The sequence below is a fragment of the Mus caroli genome, chromosome 9 (genome assembly GCF_900094665.2).
Source record: "Mus caroli chromosome 9, CAROLI_EIJ_v1.1, whole genome shotgun sequence".
Classification (NCBI taxonomy): Eukaryota; Metazoa; Chordata; class Mammalia; order Rodentia; family Muridae; genus Mus; species Mus caroli.
In genome coordinates, this window is record NC_034578.1 from 52944338 (window position 1) to 52969156 (window position 24819).

The 24819-nt window shown below is 42.1% G+C and overlaps 1 protein-coding gene across 2 annotated transcripts in view; it reads right to left on the reverse strand.

The window, feature by feature from the left end:
- Peak1 (pseudopodium enriched atypical kinase 1) overlaps nt 1–24819 on the reverse strand; it is a 215836-nt gene that overhangs the window by 46326 nt on the left and 144691 nt on the right. For both annotated transcript variants that reach the window (XM_021173067.2, XM_029482036.1), the window contains one exon: nt 7871–11106. In XM_021173067.2, coding sequence (XP_021028726.1) covers nt 7871–10986 — 3116 coding nt within the window. In that variant the 5' untranslated portion in view covers nt 10987–11106. The remainder of the gene's footprint in view (nt 1–7870; nt 11107–24819) is intronic.

A 24819-nucleotide genomic window follows, 5' to 3' on the forward strand; every position in this document is an offset into this window, starting at 1 on the left:
CCTTCCTTCCTTTCTTTCTTCTTTCTTTCTTTCTTCTCTCTCTCTCTCTCTCTCTCTCTCTCTCTCTCTCTCTCTCTCTCTAAGTCTCACTATATAGCCCAGGCTAGCTTAGGTTCACGATTCAGCCTTGACTCAGACTTCCTGAGTGCTAGGAATATAAACTATACTATACCTAGAAAATGGAAAGTGTGGCTTTGTGGTTGTAGGGAACCTTATCAGCTCAGGACCTCAAAGATCAAGTTCTCAGCACAGAGGTACAAAGAACAGGGAAGAGATGACAGGAGACAAAGGTTGAGGAAGAAGGGGAAGGGAACAAGGGAGAGGGGTTGGGGCGTTTGTCCTGGAGTGGGACACAGGACTGCCTCTGGATAGAGAGGGGACAGACATGGCCCGGAGGCAAATGGCAGCTTAGAAAGGTATAAGAGGGGCTAGAGAGATGGCTCAGCTGTTACAGGCTAGGCTCAAAAAGATAAAGGTACAAGGGAAGTCCTTGTGTTAGGATGAGGTGTTTAATTTTAATTGGGCAGGTTAATTAGGTGAGCCAAAGGGGCTTTCATTGCTGGACTTCAATACCTTGATAGCTTGGTAGTCAGCTTCAGGAGGAGGAAGAGGAACAGACGTTGTGGCTAGCTGTAGGAATGTCATCTAATGCTTTTTAGCAAGGGAGAAAGGCAAAACCTGTCAGAGCCATGCTTGTGAACTGGCTAGAGTCCCCTCAGTGGTAAATATCTGAATCTGCCTGCCTGCCTGCCTGCCTGTGTGTATTTACTTTTGTATATAGTTAACATTTCTGTACTCTAAAAAGGTCTTTCAAAAATAAAATGACCCTTTTAAAGATGGTTTTCATTAAAAAGTAATCCTGTACTTTCAATTCTAAGTAAACAATATATATGAAGGCCTTAGATAGGAAAAAAGGCTGAGTATCTGGAGGCCTATGAACAAGACTAAATGAGCAGGAGGACGGTGCTCACGGAGGAAATCTCTTTCAGAAAGGTATATATGACTCCTCAAAACAGGCTGCAGGGATGCTCAGAGTTCTGGTTACTTAAGTGTAATGGGGAAATAGGTCAACTCTTACTGTTATATCTATCCAACTAGGTGCTTTAGTGGTATCTATTTTGTCTGTATAGCATCATCTTTTCCCCGTTGAATACAAAAGAAAACCTTAGCTCAAAAGAAGTGAAATCAAGCCAGTGGTAAAGTGAGAAGCCAGATCTTTGTCAGCTCCAGAGCTTGCATTTCCTCCACCACATTATTCCCTATGTTATGAATGCTGAGTTCAGGAAGAGTGGGCAGACAGCGTTCTAAAAGGAGCAGAGCAGAGATTCCCGACTAGTCACAGTCCAGGCTACTCATCTCGTTATTTCCTCTTGGTTCCACCGGCTTGAGGGGAAAGATGTGTAAGGATATAGCGCTGAATCAAGATCTGGTTACTACCACTACTAGCACCACTGACGAGAAAGTTTTGTCTTCTAATGCAAAGCTGTTCTGGTGTCCAGCTTACTAGCTGACAGGCAGATTGCCCTGTTTGCTTCTGTATTTAATCTGTGGAGACATACAGGGACTCAGTCTCATCTAGTTTATAGGTGGAGAGTGGGTATACATTAATAACCTTTGAGAGAACTCCAGCCATTTGCTGGCACCGAATTAGAGTGCCAAATGGCATTTCATAAATGTTAGTTGCAGTGTGAGGGTCTACCAAAGAACTTCCTGTTCTCAGTTATGTCAAAATCCATTTGCATAATTTTATAATGTTACAGGGGCAGTCATTTGGAATTATCCTTCAAATATAGATCCCACCATAGGATATTAATAAACCAACCAACAATTGACCTCTTGTTAGTGCCTCCACCAATCTCATCTAGCAAATGGTTTAAGGATTAGGAAGCTGTCAAGGTCAGTGCTGTAGTGTCTGAAAGCTTGAGTTTTATCACAAACGTAGTTGGTCTCCTTGAAAGTGGCTTGCCAGTTGTCCTTTCCATGGTCTGTGAAAGAAGGTGCTAAAGTTCCTAACTGAAGCTGTCCAGCACAACCCATTTTCCCCTTAGGATCTTTGGCATGCCTCTGAAATGCACACGTGTACTTTCACTTTAGCACACAATTAAAACCAAAAGATAAGTGATCAAGGGTTAAGATTTAATACAAATTTACTATTTAGTCTTAAGCAAAACTGATTTTTCCCCCTTTTAAATTCCTAGTACCACTTGATGCCGTGGCCTTGTTCGGGCTGCATGGCAATTACTCTTATCCAGATGCTTCTGCACTGTCAGTACAAAGGTCAACAGAGGGAAAAGAAAATATCAGCATCTGTGTTGGTTAGTTTTTCATCCTGTGACAAAGTAATCTGAGATGATCAACTTATGAGGAGAAAAGATTTATCATGGCTTACAATTTCAGTCCACGGTAACTTGGAGCACTGCCTTTTGGCCTGTGCCTAGGTAGTGTCATTGAGGGTGTATGTAGAGAAAGCTGCTTATGAGAGAAATGGATAGGGATGGGGTGAGTGGAGACAGGGGGAAGACAGGGGAGAGACAGGAAGAGATGAAGGAAGGCAGGGAGGATGAGCAGAGAAAGGGGAAAGACAGGGAGAGGGATCCAGGATAAGAAACAGAGAAACTGCCGGGCGTGGTGGCGCACGCCTTTAATCCCAGCACTCGGGAGGCAGAGGCAGGCGGATTTCTGTGTTCGAGGCCAGCCTGGTCTACAGAGTGAGTTCCAGGACAGCCAGGGCTACACAGAGAAACNCTGTCTCAGAAAAACAAAAAACAAAACAAAACAAAACAAAACAAAACAAAACAAAACAAACAAAAAAAGAAACAGAGAAACTGAGACTGGAGTCCCAAGATTCTTTTTAAAGCCATGTCCCTCAGGGACTCCCTTCAAAGGGGCTCCATTTTTTTATTACTAACTTTATTTGTTTACATTTCAAATGTTATCCCCCTCCCCAGTTACCCTTCCCTCTCCCCTCTATGAGGGTGCTCCTCCACCCATTCATTCACTCCCACCTCATCCCTCTAGCATCCCCCTACGCTGGGACATCAAGCCTCCCTACCTCCTACTGATTGATGTCAGATAAGTCCCTGGGAGTTCTGGGTGGCCCAGTTAGTTGATATTGTTCTTACGGGGTTGCAATCCCCTTCAGCTCCTTCAGTCCTTCCCCTAGCTCTTCCATTGCCATCTTCGGGTTCAGTTCTGTGGTTGGCTATGAGTATCTGCACCTGTATTGGTCAGGTGCTGATAGAACCTCTCAGAGAACAGCCACACCAGGCTCCTGTCAGCAAGCACTTTTGGCATCAGCAATAGTGTATATGTGGGAGGGGTTGGTGACTACAGATGAATATAACTTTTTGTGATAAGGCTTAAAATATGTTCTTTTAGAACATTTGAAATACTAACTGTATTAAGTATTGTCATCATGCAGAAGAATGGACCACCATAACTCATCCTTCCTGAAGCCTGTACCCCTAACAAACATCTTCCCTCCTCACCGCCCAGTTTATGATAACGTCTCCCCTTCCCCACTGCACTAACTTCTGGGGAGTGTCTCTTCTCCTTTTTGAGTTCCACTTGTTAGCATTTCCTATTCACTATCCTTTCTAGCTACACATCCTGCTTCCATTTGTTTTCCTCTTCCTTTTGCCTTCAATGTTGTTAAGCCCTGAGGGTCAGCAGAAAGAATGGAAACAGGCAACCTCAGGAAATAGGAGGTTAGGGGGACCCTCCAGAATGCACCAGAGACCTGGGAGGTGAGAGACTCCCAGGACTCAAAGGGAGGGACCTTAGATGAAATGCCCAACAGTGGGGAGAGGGAACTTATAGAGTCCACCTCTAGCAGAAAGACAGGGCATCAAATGAGAGATGGGGCTGCCACCCCACAGTCACATCTCTGACCCATAATTGTTCCTGTCTGGTAGAATTACAGGGATGGAAATGAAGAGAAGCCTGAGGAAAAGCAGGTCCAGCGACAGGCCCAAAGTGGGATCCAGCTCAAGGAGAGGTCCCAAGGCCTGACACTATTACTAAGGCTATGGAGTGCTAATAAAAAGGGACCTAGCATGACTGCCCTCTGAAAGACCCAACAAGCAGCTGAAAGAGTCAGATGCAGATATTTGCACCCAACCAATGGACAGAAGCAGCTCTCCCCTGTTGTTGAATTAGGGAAGGCTGAAAGAAGCTGAGGAGAAGGGAGATCCTGTAGGAGGACCAGCAGTCTCAATTAATCTGGACCCCCAAGATTTCTCAAACACTGGACCACCAAACAGACAGCATACACCAGCTGATATGAGGCCCCCAACACACATCTCAGACTTCTGGGTCTGAGATGATGCACCTAACCCTCAAAAGATTGGAGGCCCCAAGGAGTTTAGAGGTCAGGTAGGGTAGGGGGTGGGAGTGTCCACACGGAGACAGGGAGGTGGGGAGGAGGCATGGGATGTGGAGCAGACGGATGATGGATGGGGGTGGGGGTGGGGAATGGAATATGGATTGTAAAAAATAAATAAAAATAAAATATAATTAAAAACAACAACAACGACATCAACAACAAAAACCTAGCTGATAAGTGTGCATGGGGGAGGGTTGTCCAGGCTGGCCTTGAACTCACAATCCTGCTGCCCCAGTGTCCTTTCTGATAGAATTACAGATATATGCTGCCATACTCAGCCTTATTTGTCTTTTAAGATCTGGTTCCAATTTCATTTCAGAGAAGTGGATTTCAGCTGATTTAATCACTAGGTGTTCTGGTCTACTTTATCATTTTGTGCACGGAGCACTTACCACATTGAGGATAGAGGGGCTACTAACACGTTTAAACATCTAATATGCCAGACCCTGGACAGCCTATTTTATGTCTTCCCATAAAATGTTCAAATTAATTCTATGCGATAAGTATCACTATAGCCCTATATACTGAAGGACCAGAGAGTCAAAGCTAAAGTCAAACCCAAGTTCATTATTGCAGCAACGTCTTTCCCCTATTTTTTCTAAGGCTAATGGCACACATTCAATTTATGTCTTTGGAAAGTCAAATAAATGTTAGAAATCGTTAATACCAAGCACAAGGCTCTACCAGGCTCTCATCTTTCAGGCCCTGCAGGATAGCCATCAGAAGGGCATTTTTCATTCTTCATTCTTTACAGACAGTTTAGATTTGGCATCTTCATTTACTTATAGAAAAACCGTATTTTCATTTCTTTCAGCTGTGTGTTCCCAGGCACGAGATGGTAATTGAATGATCACACTGCCATCAAACCAGAAACACAAATGTTGACATTTGATTGTAATGTTTTCCCTCTCAAAGTTGCTTCAAGTAAATATCAATGACAATCCAAGTAAATGAGGTAATTATTTAAAAAGCAAATGGAGTATAGTTTTCAATATACATATTCATGCTTTAAACTTTCCATGAGGCTAAAAATAACCTATTGAATGCTTCTTTTTTCTACCTACTCTGGGACATTCTAAAATGGGAAAATTTAAATGTGCCTCTAAGAACTGCTCAGTATCCCAATCATAGCTTTATTTATGTATCTTTAGAACAGTGTTAAGACTAATGATTCTAAAGCGTGGCTCAACAACTTCAGCCTGTTGGATGTGCAAAGTCAGGATATACCTCATACCAAGTGAATTAGAAACCCTGGGGACTGCTGGGTGGTGGTGGTGGTGGGATGGTGGTGCACGCCTTTAACCCCAGCACTAGGGAAGCAGAGGGAAGGAGATCTCTGAGTCCAGGGACAGCCAGGGCTACACCAAGAAACCCTGTCTCGAAAAATAAACAAAAACCAAAAAATTTAAACTAAATTAAATTAAATTAAAAGAAAGAAAGAAACAGACAAACAGACAAACAGACAAACAAACTAACTCTTGGAGTAGAACCTGACAGTGTGTTTTAACATTCCTCTGGACAACTGTGAAACAGCCAAATCTTAGTATCGGTGAAGCACATTAACTGTGTTATTTGGATTCATGGACAGTTATATAAAAAAAATTAAAAATTCAACAGAAAGGGGTCCGCCATGCTCAGGGCTTGGGCTGCCTCACGTCCACATACAGTATAGTATAGCCACAGGAAAGAGTCACAAAAAAAAAAAGCTAAGCCATTATTTGGCTGTTCTCCAGGGTCTGGATACATCTACTACAGCCATACTTGAACAGGAGAAAAGTCATTTAGTGATCTATAAGAGCTATATGCCATTCCTTCCCAGGTAATGCAAGCTATGTGCTATGTAAGTGGCTTCCTTCCTAAATGAAACAGGAGTCCAAAGTCTGGCATTGTATTACTGCTGGAGCATGACCGTCTATTGCCAAGGATGTAAAAGGGAGCCCAAGATTCAACCGACGAGAAGGCTGTTCTCTGGAACGCACTGCCTTTACCTCAGTTGCTTTGTTAGTAAGTGAGTTTCAGGAAAATTGAGACTTGCTAGCATTTTGACATTTATGTGGAGGTAAGATCATTTTAGTAAGGAACATGAAGAAAACTTCCTGGCATTTTGCTAGGAAAATTGAAGAAATTAAATGTTCATTTTTCACTTACTTATTTTTTATAGAAAAGTCTGTCCTCTCAATCAGAAGTTGTTATCTTTGCCAGAGAGGAGGCCAAGCTGGGTGGAGAAAGTTTACTGTATGCCAGCAGGAAGATGACTCAGAAGAATCAAGTACTGGGGACACTTGTTCAAGACTAAAGTGAATAAGGATTAAAAAGAAATCTCTTTTGTTACAAACTTTGGATACTTGTTTAACTGACAGTTAATTAACTTCGTTTATTATAGTAATAGGAAGGAAAAACAGGGTCCCTACACACATATATATATATATATATATATATATATATATATATATGCATATATATACACACACACATATATAAAAGCATAATATATATATGTATATGTGTGTATGTGTGTGTGTGTACAGTTCTGGGACTGAAGCCAGATCTTTACACATGCTAAGCAAGCACCCTACTACTGCTGGGCTACTCTTCTAGTCCTTTGTTGGACCTCCTATTCATTAGCGATGTAGCATTTCAGGAAGAAAAAACGTTTTCGAGTGAGACAAATCAAGATGTGGATCACAGCTCTAATAAAGACTAACTTAAGATTCTGGTCAATTCTTCTCCAATTCTCAGTTCCTCATCTGATGAATGCAGTCAATTTATAAGGCTTTAGTAGGATTTCAGAAAAATATTTGGATGTACCATGAAGAGAGTATGTGATCAAAAAATAGTAACTGAAGTATTTAAGAAGACTATTGCCTAGAGAGCTTACAGCTGTCTGGGTGAAGTGAGGATTGTAACCCTTGATCTCAGTATCAATAACCAACTTTTCTTATTTCTTATTTCACCTACGTGTTAAAAAAATCCATAAACTACTTAACTCTCTGCTCCATTCTTTCTCTACAACATTTGAAAAGAGGCACCAATAAAAAAAAAAAAAACCTAAATAATGACTCAAGATAAAGTAATACATGTGAGAATAACAACTTGGTAAAAACCATAAAGAATTTCTTGAAGTTTCATTTCATGTGCATGAGGGAAAGAGCATTCAGTTTGCTTCTTCCTTATTCCATCTCAGCATCCAGAACATATTATACATCGATATTACAGTGCTATGAATTTGCTTTTCTATGTTAAAGCCCCCTGCATTTACTAGAATGTGATGCACTACTTTAGCTAGGGATTCAGGGCCATAAGCCTCGTTCAGTGCAATGAGATCACTTTAATAATATTCTAATCTTCAAGATGGATAATGACCATGAAGCGCTTCCTACAAACGGAAATGGCTGTTGTGCAATCTTAGAAGATATAAAAGAAAGCTTAGCACTTGAAAATGTATTTAAAGTATTTTTCTGCATTCCGCTGGTTTGGTTTACATACCTGCAAGCTTTGTCAGGAATCTGTGATGGAAGATAGCTACTTTTCTTCTCTTCCAAGTTCCGCAGTAACACCTCCTCTGCTCTTCCTTTCTCTGCCCCAGCCTTGCTTTGGTCCACACTGAGGTGGCCTTGGTCAGGGTCACACCTGTACATGAAGACTATAGCAGGCTTCTCGCTGGCCTCTCCTTTGGCCTCTGTGAACCAGTGATGGCGCTGGACTGGAGGGGGTGGCAGCATGTGGATGACTGTCCCGTCCAGGCCCACCAGCTTCCCTTTCTCTCGCTCTTTCTCCTTCTCTTCTTCCTCATCTGTTTTGCGGCGGCGGAAGAAGCTTTTAAATGATATCCAGCGTTTAGGTTTTGCATCAGCGGCTCGCCTGCTGCCTTCAGAGTGCAAAATTGATTCAGCTTCTGTTGATCGGGTAGGACTGGTTGGCTTCGTCCAATTGGTAAAATGCTTCTGCAACAGGTTACTTGCATGGTAAGGGGAAGAAGTAGACCGTGGTGGGGGAAAGGGAGGCGGTGGCTCACTCTGGGCACTTGTCCCTAATTTGGAGGGAGGAGAAGTCACTGGCTTCGTGGATGGATCTTTCTGAATTTTGGTAGTAGGGCTTTCTGTGGTCTGATGGGCCTCACCTTCCCCATTAGACTGAGATGTAAAAAGAGATTTGGGTCTGACTGGTGGGTTTTTAGGAATACTTTTTGTAGTATCTGCATCTGGGGGAACGGCATAGAGCTCTTCCACACTGCAAGCCTTAGGGCTAGATTGAGGTGCTTCTGGAGGAGTCTGGGGGGGTTGGATAGATGCCACAATCTGACATAGGACGGCGCTTGCTTTCTCCCTAGTGCTGTTGCTGCTGCTGCCTGGCACCTGAGACCCTTGTGCCCCTTCCGTTTTGCCCGCAGGCTCTTGAGTGGGTCTCTGGATTTTTGCTGGGGAGTTGTGGGTGGAACTGTAGCTTCTTTGTGGAGAAGACTGACCTCTGTTGAGACAATTGTTAAACTCCTGCACCTTCTGCGCTACTGAGCCTCTTTTCCGCTCTGTGCTGTTGGAAAACCCTTTAGCTTGGGGACAGTCTGTGGGCTTGCTGGGAGTGCTATCAGACACTTTGCTTTCAGTTTCTATTTCTTCGTAAGTATGGCTTATTACGCTTGTGGTTTTTTCCTTCACGGAGAGTTCTCCACTTGTTCCCAGAAAGCTTTTGTAGATGGCGAGATTGTCATACGCATTTGGATTAATAACAATGGGGACTTTAATGGCATTTTTGGAACTCCGGGCATAGGATGGCTCATCATGGATGATAATGGGAAAAGGTGGCATCCCGGCATTGTTGTAACTATTAAATTTTATTTCAGACAAATTAGGTGACTTAACAGGGATGGTTTTAGAGGAGATGTTTGTAGCCGTGGGTGAAGTGGGTGCCGACTTATGGCAGTTTTTTCTTGGAGGGACATTTGGCCCAGGTCCCCCAGTACTTAATTCTATTTTAGGGATCTTTTGTCGTGGACTGGTGCTGGAAGTCCACACTTCCTGGTATCGGATTGCACTGGATTTTTTGAGATGGGCATTTATTTGTCCTGGTGTCAATGCAGGTGATGTAACTGGAGAGTTTGGAGTAGAAGATGAACCTTTTATCTTGGGTCGCCCCAGGTGCTCGCTGGCCATGGCTGCCGACACATCCACAACAGTATATGGCTTACACAGCGGCTGTTCCAGATTTACCACACGGTAGGGCTTTGTCTGTTCTTCTACTGGGACAAGGCTTATGGTGACTGCCTGGCCAGCGATATCTGTAGAAGCTTTGCTCTCTGGCTTCTCAGTATGTACTGCAATCTTGCCATCCTTCTCCTGTAAACGGAGAGCAAGGACAGCTTTGTGTGTTTCTGGCACTTTCACCGAGCTTTTGGAAGTCAGTGATTCGTCCTTCTCCTCATTGTTACCAGGAGGACTTTCAAAATTAGACTCAGTTTCTGCCATGTCCTTAGAATTTCCTGGGTTACCAGGAGATATCCCCCCATTACAGATCTTCTGGGATAAACTGCTGGCTGTTTCAGAGCGCGACTCTTCTGTGAAGGAGGAATCTGGTGATGTGCAGTCAGACGATATTGTGCTCTGAATGCTTCCTTGACCATAGGAGACCCCAGAATTTTCCTCATAACCATTCAGGATTTCATCATAGCTGTCGTCATAGTCCACAGCACAGATTCTCTGCAGAGACTTATTCCGTAAGGGGATAGTATTCCACTTTTTGCTCACAAAGAATCGAACAGGAGACAGGGTGTTTGCCCTGAAGTTAGCAAAGCGAGGCTGCCCTCTCATGCGAATCTCCATGGCCAACAGCTCTTCATCGCTCTCGTCCCAGCTCTCATGCTCCTCCTCCATGTTACTGAAAAGCACATCTTCCTCACTCTCCTCACCACTGGAGAACTCAGGGTAGCAGAACCTGCCCCCTTCGTTACTGATGACCTCGGTGCTCCCGCTCAGGATGACGTGTTTGCCCTGAGAGTCCTTCATGCTCCCAGTCATGCAACTGGGTGGGATCTTTCTTTCCAACGATCGTTTGTAGCAATCATTTATTCTTCCCAAGAATGTTTCTCTGGAGTTTGTTTCATTTTCTCTGACCGGAGGGGTGGCCTCCAGGCCAGCTATCTCCTTTAGCACTTCAGTTAGCCCGTTGTTGTTACTGGATATCTTCTGTGCACTGTCATTATTGGCACACTGCTGAGGATCACTGCCAAAGCCTTCAGTATCACCTTCAGAATTGTTGTTAAGTGGTTTCTGGCTCAGGGACGTCTTGTTTTGGTTCCACCCCAGGATGACAGGCTTGTTCTCACAGTGTTCCTGGATGCTTAGCTCGCCACACACGCTTTGCCCATCTGCCACCATCATAGTGGGCTTCACTGCGATGGTGGGCTTTTTAGCCACAGGGGGCCGGAAGTTGCCCGTGCTCCTGACTCGGTGGTTGTTACTGTGATTGGCATTAGTTTTCACACTGCCGTGGGTGATGGGCGTCTTCTCAGAGTCTGGAGGAAGCTGGTGCAAGCTTTTAGGTTTAAAGCAATTCTTGCATTCGCCAGGTTTCCAAACGTGTTCAGTAAAGGTGTTACAAGCAGACATTTTTAAAAATAGAACTTCGCAGACAATGCTTTTCCTTCAGTGCATAGCAAGACTTGCATTTGCATCTGTGAGTTTTCACCTCCTTATGTTGTCATAGCAGCTCCTCTAAGTACAATCAATCTGTGGGGAGGAAAAAGAGAAAAAAATCTGAATGCGAAAGGTATATGAGATTTACCACTATGAATGATACGCAAAAAAACTAGCTTTAACGTCTAAATTTTTTCTTCAAAGGATTGAGAAAAAAAAAAAAAACAATTCGGGGGTGAGGGGTGGGGTGGAAATAACTTTTCTATAGTTAACCGGCATCTTGGAAACTTACTCATATTCGTGTCTATGTAATTTCCAGCTTGATGTGTCCATGGAAATAACTGTGTGACCTCCTCTCCCGGGAAGGCCTGTGTGTGTATGTGTGTGCTCGAGTGCACATGTGTGAGCTGGGCGTACACAAGTGTGTGGTATGGAGTCAGGGGTGGGAGTGCTGGGAGGGAATCCGGTGCCTCAGATACACTGAGCTCCACTCTCCACCCCCTGGGTTTGCCTTTGATATTGATCTGTGAGTGTCAGTCAATCTTTGCTTGACATATCTCAGTCCCTGTGCATTCTTCTTCCATTCGCCCTTAATATGTTAGCTGCTTAGCAGACTCTTTGGATCCAGTGCGCTAAAAATCAATCCCTCGTTTCTCTAAGTCAGTTTTTCCAATTTTGTCTTCTTACATCTCACTGGACCCTACTCTTGCCATCGCCAGGCACTGCTAGCAGTTCAGATGCTTGCCATCTCTTGTCCAGATAACTGGGATAAGTGAGGCTGAGTCTCGTCCCATTCTACACCATCTTGTTTGTTTGTTATTGCTGCTACTTCAGGTGTGGTTCTCAGAGAAACACACTAGCCTCACCTGGAATTTGTTAGAAATGCAGTTTCTTTAGGTCCAGCCCCCGACTTGTTACACTTGCATGTTAATCTCAGCTGAGCCACTGCTCTACTACATTGACAGATGTGACTCCATCGCCTTCTTACTAATTAGCATGGAACCAGGTATTCTTGGCCAGCCTTACCTAATGCAGCACTTCCTAATGCCAGTGTGCACACTGGAGAATACTGCCAGGTGAATAAAAACCACACGGGGACACTCTAGGTCTTACCTAAGTCAGATGCTAGGGAAGAATAACAAATCTGAATTTTAAACACGGTATTAGAAGCTGTAAGACTAGATCTATGCCTCTTAGCACCTCATCTTCTTCTTGACAATCAACTCTTGCTGTACTCTCCAATTGGGTACTCATCTCTTCTTGGATTACAGAAGGTCCCTTCTGTTTCCAAAGACAGGGGCCTCCCTCCCTTCCTGTGTGTATGTGTATGTAAGCATTTGTGTTGAGTGTGTGCACATATGCATGTTGAGGCCAGAGGATGACACTGGATGTCTTTCTCAGCTCTTCTCTGCCTTGTATTTTGAGATGGGGTCCTGAGCTCACCAATTTGGCTAGGCTGGTTGGTCAGCAAGCTCATGGCATCTGTCTATGTTCCTACTAGTACTGGGATGATTAAATGCACTGTCCTTTAAAGTTCTGTGCCACTCACCTCTCAGCACTGCAGACCTTCTAGAGTGCCATAACAGCCCTATGCTTCTACATAGAATGACAATGACTTGTGTTGGCAGGACCAAACCTCCTGGGTTCAAGACTCAGAATAGAGCTACAGTACTCCTAACCTTACGACAGACAAAAGTGTGGGGATTTAATGCCTAAAATATGAAAAAAGTCCAACTGATTACTTGGGACCCCATCAAAATAAAACATGTTGAGCTGGGGATGTAACTCGTGATAGTATGGTTGTCTAGCACACACAATGCTCTGGCTTCAGTATACGCATGGACACACACACGAAAAACGGGTTTTTACCTAAAGTAAAAACACTTTCAAAACAGAAGGGCTTTGGGAGTGTGAATGCAAAACAAATGATGGATTTTAGTAGATATACTACCACAGACTGTGTTCATATACACACACACACACACACACACACATATGCATATATACCTTATAGCTATGTGACACTAAATGCTGCTTGGCATATAGAAAAGCAAGTGAGACCCACAGTGTGAACTTCCTGGGACAATCAATGAGCGTATGTTTGAGAAGTTGAGAATGTGGCACATTTGTGAGGACTTGGATGGTTCAGTTAATTTGGAAAACAGTTTGGCAGCTTCTTATAAAGTTAAACATAAATTTGCTTTGATACCTAACAATCTCATTCTTCAATATTTACTAGAAACAATAAAAATGTCTACTTATACCAAAACCAGTATACAGAGATTTACAGACAAAAACTGGAGACAATCATACACAACTGCACATATTTGTCAAAACTCATAAAACTTGAACACTAAAAAGGATGAATTTTATTATATGCAAATGAAACTTCAATAAACCTGAGCTACAAAAGACAGTTTGAGCTGGACAGAAAATAGACCTTGGAAGGAAGAATAAAAGACAAGAAAATGTTTCAAGGGCTGCTACAGGCATGCTAAGATCTAATGAGAATCTGCCCTAGGGTGTGGCATCGTATCAGGGAAGGCACAGAAACTTAGCTCAAAGAATGACTGGACTTTGGAGAGAGTTAAGAGGTGCTGAGGTGGAGTTTATTCCAACAATGTGCAAGGATATTTACCAAGATAGAAATGCTGGAGATGGCATAACTTCTGCAGAGAAGATGATCAGAGCATGCTCTGTGAGCCCACATACAACAGAGTAGGCTGTTGATTTTCACCAATCTAGAACACAGGAGAGAACTGTGTGCCTCTTATGTGCTTGGGGGTATTTTCTAGGCTAGGAAGAGCATGGGGAATGGTAGAGAACATGCTGGGGGTGAACCAGGGAGAAGGCATAACTACCCCTTTCTCTCAGAAAAAAAGGCAAATAAAAGCTACATTCAAGGAAACAATGAGGCGGACGCCAGAAGAGCAGACAGCTATTTCCTATGCTGCTCAGAGGTACTGGAAATGAGGGCCTATGTGTCCTAGTACACTTGGCAGAACAAGCGTAGGCTGGCCTCTCTGTGTTCTGGTATAGCAGTGAGGATGGAATTCAGACTGGTGGGCTGGACAGCAAAGCGGCAGGACACTGGCAGATGACTCTTTGGAAAAGATTTGGGTAGGAAGAGTTAGATTCAGAAAGGACTTCTTGATTTTAATATAGGAGAAAGTAGATAATGTTGTATGGTGATAGTGGGGGGGGGGGAAGACAGAGAAGAATAAGAGAGGCAGAAAAGGCAGGGAAAGAGAGCACAATTCAAATCTGAGAATGTTAAAACTGATGAAGCTCTCATTTTGTTTCTGTTGTTTGATGAACCAGGAGTTCTGAAGACCAGAAAAGAAAGTAATTCTCCTACATTTACAGTAAATGTGAGACCAGAACTGAGACTAGGGCTATATACTATGTATGTTTTGTCTACAAAATGTATTTATTTGATGTATGTGTTTATGCCTGCAGAGGTCAGAGGATAACCTGCAGAAGTCAGTTTTTCTTCCCACCCATGCAGGTTCCAGTGAGTGAATCAAGTTGTTAGGCTTAGCATAAGCAAATTTACCTACTTAGCCATTTGCTGGCCCTAGCATATGTTTAAAATTGCTAATTTACTTTTGTTAGCCTTGCCCCTTTTTTGTAGTATAGTCTTCCTGAAGAAATAAAAAACTCCAATGCAAACATGAAATACAATGAACACAGAAAAATTGTGTAAACCTATTATTCAGAATTAATTTCTATTAGCAACTTGAGGCATTTCCTTCGAGTCAGCAAGTTTTCTTTTTTAAAAACCATATCCTGTATACTAAGCATCATATGACACTGAACAGAAAAGAGGAAGACATCCTGCCTAATAGCTTGTTAACCAAGCTGACCTATTCCTCGGAAGGTACTACAGGTTTTCTTTGTAAGTAGTACCGTGTTTTATTTTTCCCCAAGATTAATAAATATGAAAAATTATTTCCAATTCTGAGTATGTTAGTTAAACCAAATGATGGTTGTTGAATTGATTAGCAACTATCACATTAACAAAACTGCCAAAACTGGTTCATCAAGACCAGTTAACTCACGTCATCGCTAGAAGCCAGTCTTAGTGTGGCTGTTCCTTTGAAAGGCCTGTGCACATCTGTATCTACACTGCCTTGGAACCCGGAGATGAAAGGAGCACACACCTCCAGTAAGCACCAGATGGAGCTGCTGTCTAAGCCACAAAACCTGGACTTTGACGCCTTCCGCTTTAAACACTAATTATGTTTGGAGACAAAGATGTTCAGTTAAAGATGCTGTCAAAACTATTTTAACTTAATGCAGGCCCTTAGAGAAGGAAGCTATACCATATGCAGGTCTATCCGAAGCCGGGTCTTCTGGCTTTCCTGCCTTTGCAGAATCACTTAAGGGCAATTGATAATACCTACAGCGTTCCCCTCTCGTGCCCTCTCATCGACAGCACTGTCCAAACAGGAAACTTGAGTCACCGAACTCAATGTTGAGACATTAAGAAAAAAAAGTGTCTCCTGAAGCCTGTTCATACGGAGACACAGCGATCTGCTCTGACACGCTCTACATATTTGCCAGAGCAGGTCTGATAAGGAGTATCAAAGTGTAATGTTTGTTTTTTTTTAAAGCTCATTTGCTTATATATTCTTTATAATCTTTTATTTAAACATTTTCATAATTTTGATCATGTTTTCCCTTTCTCCAAATTCACCCCAGCCCCCTACCTACCCAACCTGATATTTTCTCTCACTCCCCCTTTCCAAAAACAAAACAAAAATGAAAATCAAATAAAACACAAAAAACTAATAAGACAAAACAAACTCCAAATAGCACCCCCTTAAAAACTCCAAGTCCCATGGAGCCTGTTTTACACTGACCTCCTTGGAGTGTGGTTGATACACCCCAAAACACTCTGCTGGAGAAAACTGATTTCCCTTTCCTAGCAAGTATCAACTGCAAATAGCATCTTAATTAGGGGTGAGACTTGCGTCCACTTCCTGTCATCGCTGGGATGACTCAAAGGAAACAGTGTCCAGACACAGCAGGACTGATACACATTTGAACTTACAGAGACCAGCACATGAGACCAGCGCAGGCTCAAACCAAACCACATTCTTCGAACCCTAAAGCAAATCCTACAGATGAAATGGTTGATGGAAAATTTTAATGGCTGAAGCTGCCTCCAGAAGCTAGCCAGGACTTACCCCATGATCTAAAATTCTATTTCATAACTTCCAGGATGAAATCCCTGGAGCTATAGATAGAGTTATTCTAGAGTAGCTGATTTCACCTTGAGTCATGAAGGCCTTCTGAGAACCTACTGCTGCTCTTTGCTCTCTGCTGCTCAACAATGGCTATAATTAGTTTGCTTCTTGCCCAACTGTTTCAAGTAGATTTGACACAAAACAACCAATTCACCCTGGATTTCAATCTTGGATTACACTGTCAGCATCTGTGCTTGCTAAGAGGGATGCAGTTCCTGTTCTTAAAGAGGGACTGGGTAGGGGGTCTATTAAACTCCTCACACAGTATTCCTTAAAGGTAACCAAAGGAAAGCCCGATCATCATAAAGGAGTATGGGAATAGACTGCCAAGGTCCTCCCCCAATACTTCGACTCCTGAAGGCCATTAGCTCTCCCCATAAAATCTGCCTCATTTCCACAGTAGCAGAGCCAAGAATCCTCACTGCTGTCCACAGGCTTTTAAGGACACACTTGGAGGAGCTGGGCCACATGGCATCCCACAGTAGCCAGTCTCTATGATTCCAACGTCACATTTATAAAGCAAGGTTTTCATTAGGATTTGTAATGGAATATGTGATTCACTTATATATATATATTTAGAAAAGCAAAGGAAAATGTGACAAATATCCCACGTCATTGTTCCCAACTTTTCCTTTTTCCACAGTGAAAAATGCTGACCTGACATGCCAAGACCTTCAGTACATGACTAAAAGGGTAGAGAGGAAGTGGAAGCAAAGCTGCAGGAAGAGGCCTGCAGGAGATGAAAGACAGCTTCACTGTGGATCACAAATAGAAACTCTATGAGAACGCTCTTCTGGAGACAGCATGATGATGATGGCTACGATGATAATAATATTATCACTTTCCTGGCTACAAGAATAGGCAAACTCTTAAGATATGATGTTCTATTAACTCAAGAACAGAGCAAAGCAAAGCAAAGCATGCTTAATTTGCATATCTTAAAGCTCTATTACATGACAGAAGCAGCCCATTCACTTTTAGCTGTTCACAATTCTGTTCAGGGGTTACCTGTGTGATGACGTTTCCTTCTGATTTCCTAAATACCACTATTATTATATCGCATCATACTATAAAATACAAGTCTTGCGAAGACAGAACTGTGCTATGTCCTCTTCTTATTTGCATCAATGGACTGCTGAGAAAAAAACTAGACCCTGAAGTAAGAGAGCAGACTGAACAAATTCTACTAAGTCCTAGACACAGGGTCACTTTGCCCATGAAGACTCACAATTTTCAAAAAACCCTGGGACATATATGATACCATTGCGCCTGCTTTTAGAATGAAGAAACTGGGATTTGTCCAAGGCCACACAGAGCCTGTGAAGGCCAGAGCCAGCATGAGTGAATGCACCACGTGTATGTACGAATGGTACAGTTCAGCTCAGGCATGGACGACAGAGAAGACACGTTGTGTACATCAAAGAAAAGAAACGAGGAGAAGAGGGATGAAGGAGCTAAGAAGCAGAGGGAAAGGGAAACTGGGAAGAAAAAAATTCATTATTCTACGAAGAGAAACCGGACTTGTACGATTTTAGCAATGCAACCATTTCTGGAGACTTCATTATCTAGTGTAACCTGTACTTTGGTAAGTGATATTATATTTTCAACTACACTAAAATTTTCCTTCTTCAGCTACAGCAAAGTAAACAATCTATTCTGTAAAACATTTATAATTTAAACCTTTAAAGAAGAAAATGGCAAATTAATCAACGTCTGAATTACACACTACTTTGAGAAGTATAGATTGATTGCTTCAAGAAAATACTGCAATGTAACAAGTTTTAATTAAAATTATACTGAAAGAGTATTTCCTAAACTGTGATCCAGGGTGTAGTTTTCAAGGGTCTGTGCGTTCTCAAAATAGGTCAGTATTGATCTAAAGTCTCTGTCTAAGATAAGTTAATAGAGGGATGCGAGGGATGGCTCAGAGGGTTAAGTGCTTGTTGTGTGAGCATGTGGGCCTGGGCTCAGATCTCCAGCACCCACATATAAGGCAGAGCTAGCAGCATGTGCATGTGACCTCAGCACTGACTGAACAGGCTGATGGTTGGAGCTTGCTGGCTAGGCAGCCTAGCTGAAACAACAAGCACCGTGAGAGAACTTAACTCAAAAGCATACACACACACACACACACACACACACACACACACACACACACACGATGGCAAACAAGAGAGGGTCACACCTGCAGTCAATTTCTGGCATCTATACACACACCAAGGAGCACACTCGCCTTCATATACACATGAGCGTATCCACACTTACACTACACATACCCTCATGCAAATACATTAACATAAACATATGCTGAGCTGTTATTACAAAATGGCCACTTATAACTAATAAGCACTATTTCTAGTCTGCGTGTACATTTGTGTTTATAGTCTGAGCTGGCACCAACCACACTATTAATATAAAAAATAATGAAGGGACAAACAGGCTCAATTCTTATGTAAATGATTCAGGATTTCCAAGTGAAGATGGAAATGACATCATGATATAAGCCATATTTACTGTGCTTTACAATGTTGGATTTCCAGTATGTTAGAAAGGGGTTGGAGAGATGGCTCAGAGATTAAGAGAACTCGCTGCTCCCAAAGGACCCAAGATCTATCCTCAGCACCCATGTAGGACAGTGCACGACTACTTCTAGCTTCAGCTGGCTTGCAGGGACACCTATACCTGACATTGCGTATGCTTATACAGGTATAAACACATGAACAGAAATAAAATAGGCCTTGAGAAAGGAAAGATAGGAAGCTGGCATAAGATGACCACACTGGGCCTGGTGCTATATCCCTATAATTCTAACACTTAGGGGATAATCAAGCTCACACTCCTTTAAGTGAACACTTAAACCGTAGTGAACGGCGGAAAAGGCAAAGCAAAACTACACAACAAAACGGAACTGGTGCTCTGAATAGAGAGAGCACACATATCCTAAAGCCAGGCAAGCGATTGAAAATACCTGAACCTTTAACCTTGAGTAAAAAATACAGTAGGAGTGATATGAAATGCACAGGTGGCTGAAGTGGATGGGGAGACAACGTAAGAGAAATAGTGACAACCCTCTAGTTAGCTTTATTCCACCATAGAGCAAAAGCAGAAAATCAAAACTGGTGCTGAGGAACAGCAGTTATAGGGTCAGAGATGGACAGGAAAGACAGGAACTGTTACCAGAGGACTCCAGATGGCTGTGAACACATGCCCACAGGCCTGCTAGGGCTGTCCTCAAGAAAAACAGCCACAGCCTGGACTTCTAGGACATGCTGGATATTAATAGAAAAGGAGACAGCTGGACAGGAGAACAGCCACACCACCTTCCCCAAAGTGTGCTTGCTGGTCTGAACTCTCATACTGGTGGTCTTCGTGCCTGCCCTAGGAGGGCAATGCTGCTGAGGTTCCAGCATGCCAGGTGGGTGTCTGCCAGTCCTGAAGAAGTGCTAGGCTCATAGCTCTTATGCTGAGCAGAGCGCTTTGTATCTCTTCTGTGCCTATTTTAACATCCCATCACCACAAGAACACTTACAATGCACAGATAATGAAGACTCAAAGATACGTCTAACTACCTATGTAAGTCAATCCAAGTTACTCAAACAATTTTATGCTTTATGGACCTAACTTTCTTTTTAAATGAAGAGAAACTTAATTCTTTATATTATGAAAAAAATCAGAAAATGAAGATATAACAACCTTTGCCACTCAAAAAAAAAAAAAAAAAAAAAAAAAAAAAAAAAAAGCCAAAATCTTGCTACTTGCCCTTCTGGGTCAGACGTAAGTTGATTACCTAGACTAAATGTGTAATGCCCCAGGTTTCATTTCTGATATTGAAATAAAAAAGAAAGGGAGGAACTCTAATGATTTTTCCCATGGTTTTGTCCATTCGCAAATATTTAAGGATGCAAGAGTCCCAGAATCTACACTTCTTGCTCCTGTCTTCTGAAACACTAGACAACAGCTTCTAGTTACCTGTAGACCTCTCTTCACAGACAACTGACTAGCTTTCCTCCACAATACACTCAGTCCTTGGCCGTTTCACAACACTGGAAACTCTCAGGCTGGGTCAACTCTGAATGGTCCATCTCATGCAATAGCCAAGTCTTATTTCAATGGCAGAATTTTAGTTTTCTAATCTACCTTCTCCTTTTGACCCACCACCTGCAAACCAAATGTGGGTCCTAGATTTGCTTTTCGAATGGAATACTGAGATGACATGTTGCTGTTTCCCCTTTTTAAAAAAAGCCAGTTTTGTATCTTATTTCTCCATAAAATCACAAAGAGTTCTCAGCTGTCTATATAATACACTTGAACTCCAGAGAATAAAAGGTAATGCATGTTCCTGTTACTATCTTTCATCTTTTAAAAACATCCTTTCCTACAGGTTCACTCCTGTAACACTTGCTCAAAATTCTACAGACCAAGTCAAAGTGAACTCCCCCGTGATGGTGCTCATCTTACTCCTAAAGTGAACAGATCCTTCCCCGCGTCCCTATCACATGCCACGCACAGCTATTTGTATATTTCCTTCCCTTATTAATTTTATGTATTTGAAGGTAATACATTTCTCAGTCTATTATGGCACTGTTCTGCTTCTTGAATAGATAAATGAGTGGTGTGGAGCTATCTAGTTTTACTGAAGACAGAAACATTCATATAGCAACAAGGGACTCCCAGCAGCAGATGGGGAGATAAAACATGAAAAAGCAAGCTTGAAAACCTCAAAGCATTCCAGTACAGGGCAAACAGCCCTATATACCTTAATGGCATTACCATATTCTAGAATAGCATTGTGTTGGATATTGACACTAATTACAGCGGGCAGCAAAAAATGTTAAATTATGTTTAGTATGCTATGTTTAACAAGAAACAAAGCCACAAAAGTGTGAATATGTTTTGGAAACATTTTCATACAAATGGTTTTATTATTTACATTTATTAGATTATAAAATAAACTCAATTAGAACAACTTTTAAAAATAGGAGGAAAAGCACTCCAAATTGTATTTTGCATAAAAACCAGGTCACAGCAAAACTAAGTGATTATCTAATTAAAATGGTTTAATATTAAAGATTTCAAACTCACAAAAGTTAGCCAAAAACCATTGGTAACTGATGCTCATCTCCCCAAAGGCAGAGAGGGGTGGGGTGGTGGACATTTACTGTGGTGACATAAAGGTATCCACTCATTCTCATGTCTTAATGAGTGAATGGGTTAGGGAGGAGATGAGGATGTGAGGAACCCCATCCACAAAAGGAAGGTAAAAATGGAGAGTGAGAGACAGGATCCCCCAGACAGAACTGTGGGAGGACACCAGGAGAAGCGAGAGGAGAAACAAGCAATGCCTAGCACAGGAGCAGACACATTTACAAAACGGACAGCGCTTCCTTCATTTTCCCCTCTCTTGACTTTCTTTGTTCTAATTGACTTCAGGCTGATGCATGTACCCTGAGATGCATGCTGAATTCCAATGAAGTCCTCCTACACGTATACTTTATACCAACACAATCCAGTTAAAAGGATTTTAATTGGTGTGCACCATTCCCTGCAATTTCAACATTTAAAAAATGAATAGTCTCACTAAGTACCAGATGGTGACATGTACTAATTAATCAGGACTATTCAATGAATGAGCATATTAAAATGAATGTACCTATTAGACATGTGTTGCTGACGCTCTATCCTGAGGAAGCGGCTCTGTAAATGAGCGCCCACGGAAGGTGCAGCCTTACCGTGAAGCTTGCGAGCATCTCCCACAATGATTTGCAGCAGTAATACCATCACACTTGTGTTTCCCTCTAGATCGCTCGATATTTCATGTTAAGCAGCCATGAGCCCTGCTATCCCTCCATAATCTACTCAACCTCCTTAAGCTAGAGCGACCTAAACACTGAGTCTGCAGCTTTCTGCTATAGAGAAAGCGCTTACAAACTTATCAAGGTTGGTTTTAAAGGGACAATGGGTGAAAGAGATTAACAGTGTTCTTGTGTCTCCTCCCTTCCTCCTCTGTTTGTCTGCCAGGCAGTGGGAGCCAGAGCTTCCCTACCTGAAGGAGTTACAAAGTACAGCGGGACCCTGCCTGACAGTGTGCATGGCTGGATCCTCCTCAAGCACTGTTTGCAGTGGACAGAGGCACATAACCTACCGGTAGATCTCAAAAGAGGGAGAAATCTTAGAACTCATTTGTTTTTTTATCTCCATTCACCACTCTTCTGTTTTATCCTTTGTCGCCATCATTTCAAACATATTCTAATAGAAAATTGCCCAAATCTCTCTAGAGTTATAGGAAACAATGTTTTCTGATTTGCTGAAAGCACTAAAATACCAGAGCAGCAGATTAGATAAGGAGGCAGTGAACCACGGAGTACCATGAGGTAAGTTCACTGTCTGGCATACAGCAATCAATGACAAACATTAGTCATCTCCCACAGAAAATAAGGAAATGGTGGGAAAAAATTGCTCCTTGAAAATTCAACTCATAAGAGGAACTTAACTCTAAAAGAAGTTTCAGTATGATCCCTTTGGGGAATTTAGAGATTATGATAAACAGTGTGATTTAGAGGGGTACCTTCAAAGTTGAAGACAATACACACTACCTTCTAAAAGAAGCCCACAAGACAGAGCTTTGAGGACCTGGTGCTTGTTTATGATGTGTGGCATTGGTTGTTGCTTAAAATGAAAGTATTACCCCAAAGAATCCTTAGAGAGTGCAAACCAATAATAGAAACAACAAAATTTGCAGTTATAGACCAGAAAAATCTCCCTAGTGGCAAAGGCAATCTTTATTATTTTCCTTGGGCTCTTGCTTAAAATCAAGAGGTAGAGTTTAATACAGCATTCAAGAAGAATTTAATTAGTTTGAATGTAATTAAAAGTAAAATGACATGAACATTTTCATGATGAGGTTTCTGGGCAATGATTGAATAATCTTTAAAAATTCCATTACTATGGTTTAATAATTTCCGATAGACCTACTGCTTTCAAAGTTTTGGTCATAGTAGACAATTTAAATGAAAAATATTTTGGGGTAGCATTCAGCGTAGAGTAGGTTTTCTAAGACTTTTATGTTCTGAGGCTGCAGAAACAGCTCTGCAGGTAAGAGCATGGTGCTCACACCACCTCTAACTCCAGTTCCTGGAGGTCTGACTCTTCCTGGCCTCTGCAGGCACCAGACACGCATGTGATACATAAAACTAAACCCATATACACAAAATGAAAACATATTAAAAAAAAAACAAGCCTCATATTTTGAGATAAAATCGCAGTAAGACAAAATATCAAAACCAATCATATATCAACTCAAACACAAAACATAACTATGTTAAGGAAATAGACCCCTGACTCAGCAAAGGGAAAGCAATGCCCAAGACAACCTAAGGAAACAAGACAACTTCCAAATTACTCTAAACAATAATCTGTTGCATAACTGTGAAAGTACAATTGATAAATGTGCCATAAATCTACAAAGGAAGGAGGGAGAGAGGGAAGACGGAATGAATGAATGAATGAATGAATGAGCAAGCACGATGGCCCTTGAACACCTGAATGTGAAGAGTGATGTGCTGAGCACACCACCACTCCCAGGTCACAGCCAGCTCTCACCAGAAGACTGCAGTAAGAGTTAATATCAAAGCTTTGTCTGACTTGAAGCAACACAGAAGACAAAAATAAATACCAAGTCCTACAAAAAGCAGATGAGTCAGATGCACACGGGGAACCAGTGTGGTCTAAGTGTGATGCTTCACATAGCTGTGGTTGGAAACCCAACTCCTACCTCTGCCTTTAAGATGCAACTCTGAATTAGTCATTCATGTCTTTGGCTAAATGCCAGGCTACTTCCAAGGTACCTGACATTCTTGGAAAGGGGCCATGAATATATTAAGATAAAAATGGACACTGGATTAAGTTTTCTCCGATGATCAAATAAAATAATGAAGAGACGATGTTCAGGATATGATGTGTTCCTCGCTGCTCTCTCAACCTAGAGAGAGGTAGGCCTGATTATCTCTTTATGGTAGGGGTTGGGGAACGATGTTTGGACATGCAGAAGCAGTAAAATTAAGAAGTAAAGCTTTTCAAGTTATATAATCTGGAAAATTTGGGATTAATATATAGACTTTAAAGCTTGATACTGGTGGAACCTCTTAAGACCTTCCTTTGTGCTAGAGATCATGATGTTTAAGAAAGGAAAGGAAAAAAAAAAAGGCAGACACAGCAGACAACTATCCCTTGTTCTCTCCTGTGATGATCTGGGTGAGAATGTCCCCAGGAGGCTCAGATATTTGAACACATAGTTCCCAGTTGGTGGCGCTATTTGGGGGATGATTAGGAAGTATAGCCTTAAGTGTATTTCTGGTACTGGGTTTTGAGGGTTTAAATCCTCAAGCCATTTCCATTTGCTACCATGACTGCTGCTCCAGCAAGCCTGCTGCTTGCTGCCATGCTTCCCCAACACCATAGACTCTAACCCCTGGGAGCCATAAGCCTAAATAAACTCATTTACTTAATTTGCATTGGCCATGGCCATTCTATCTCAGCCACTGAAATGTAATTAATG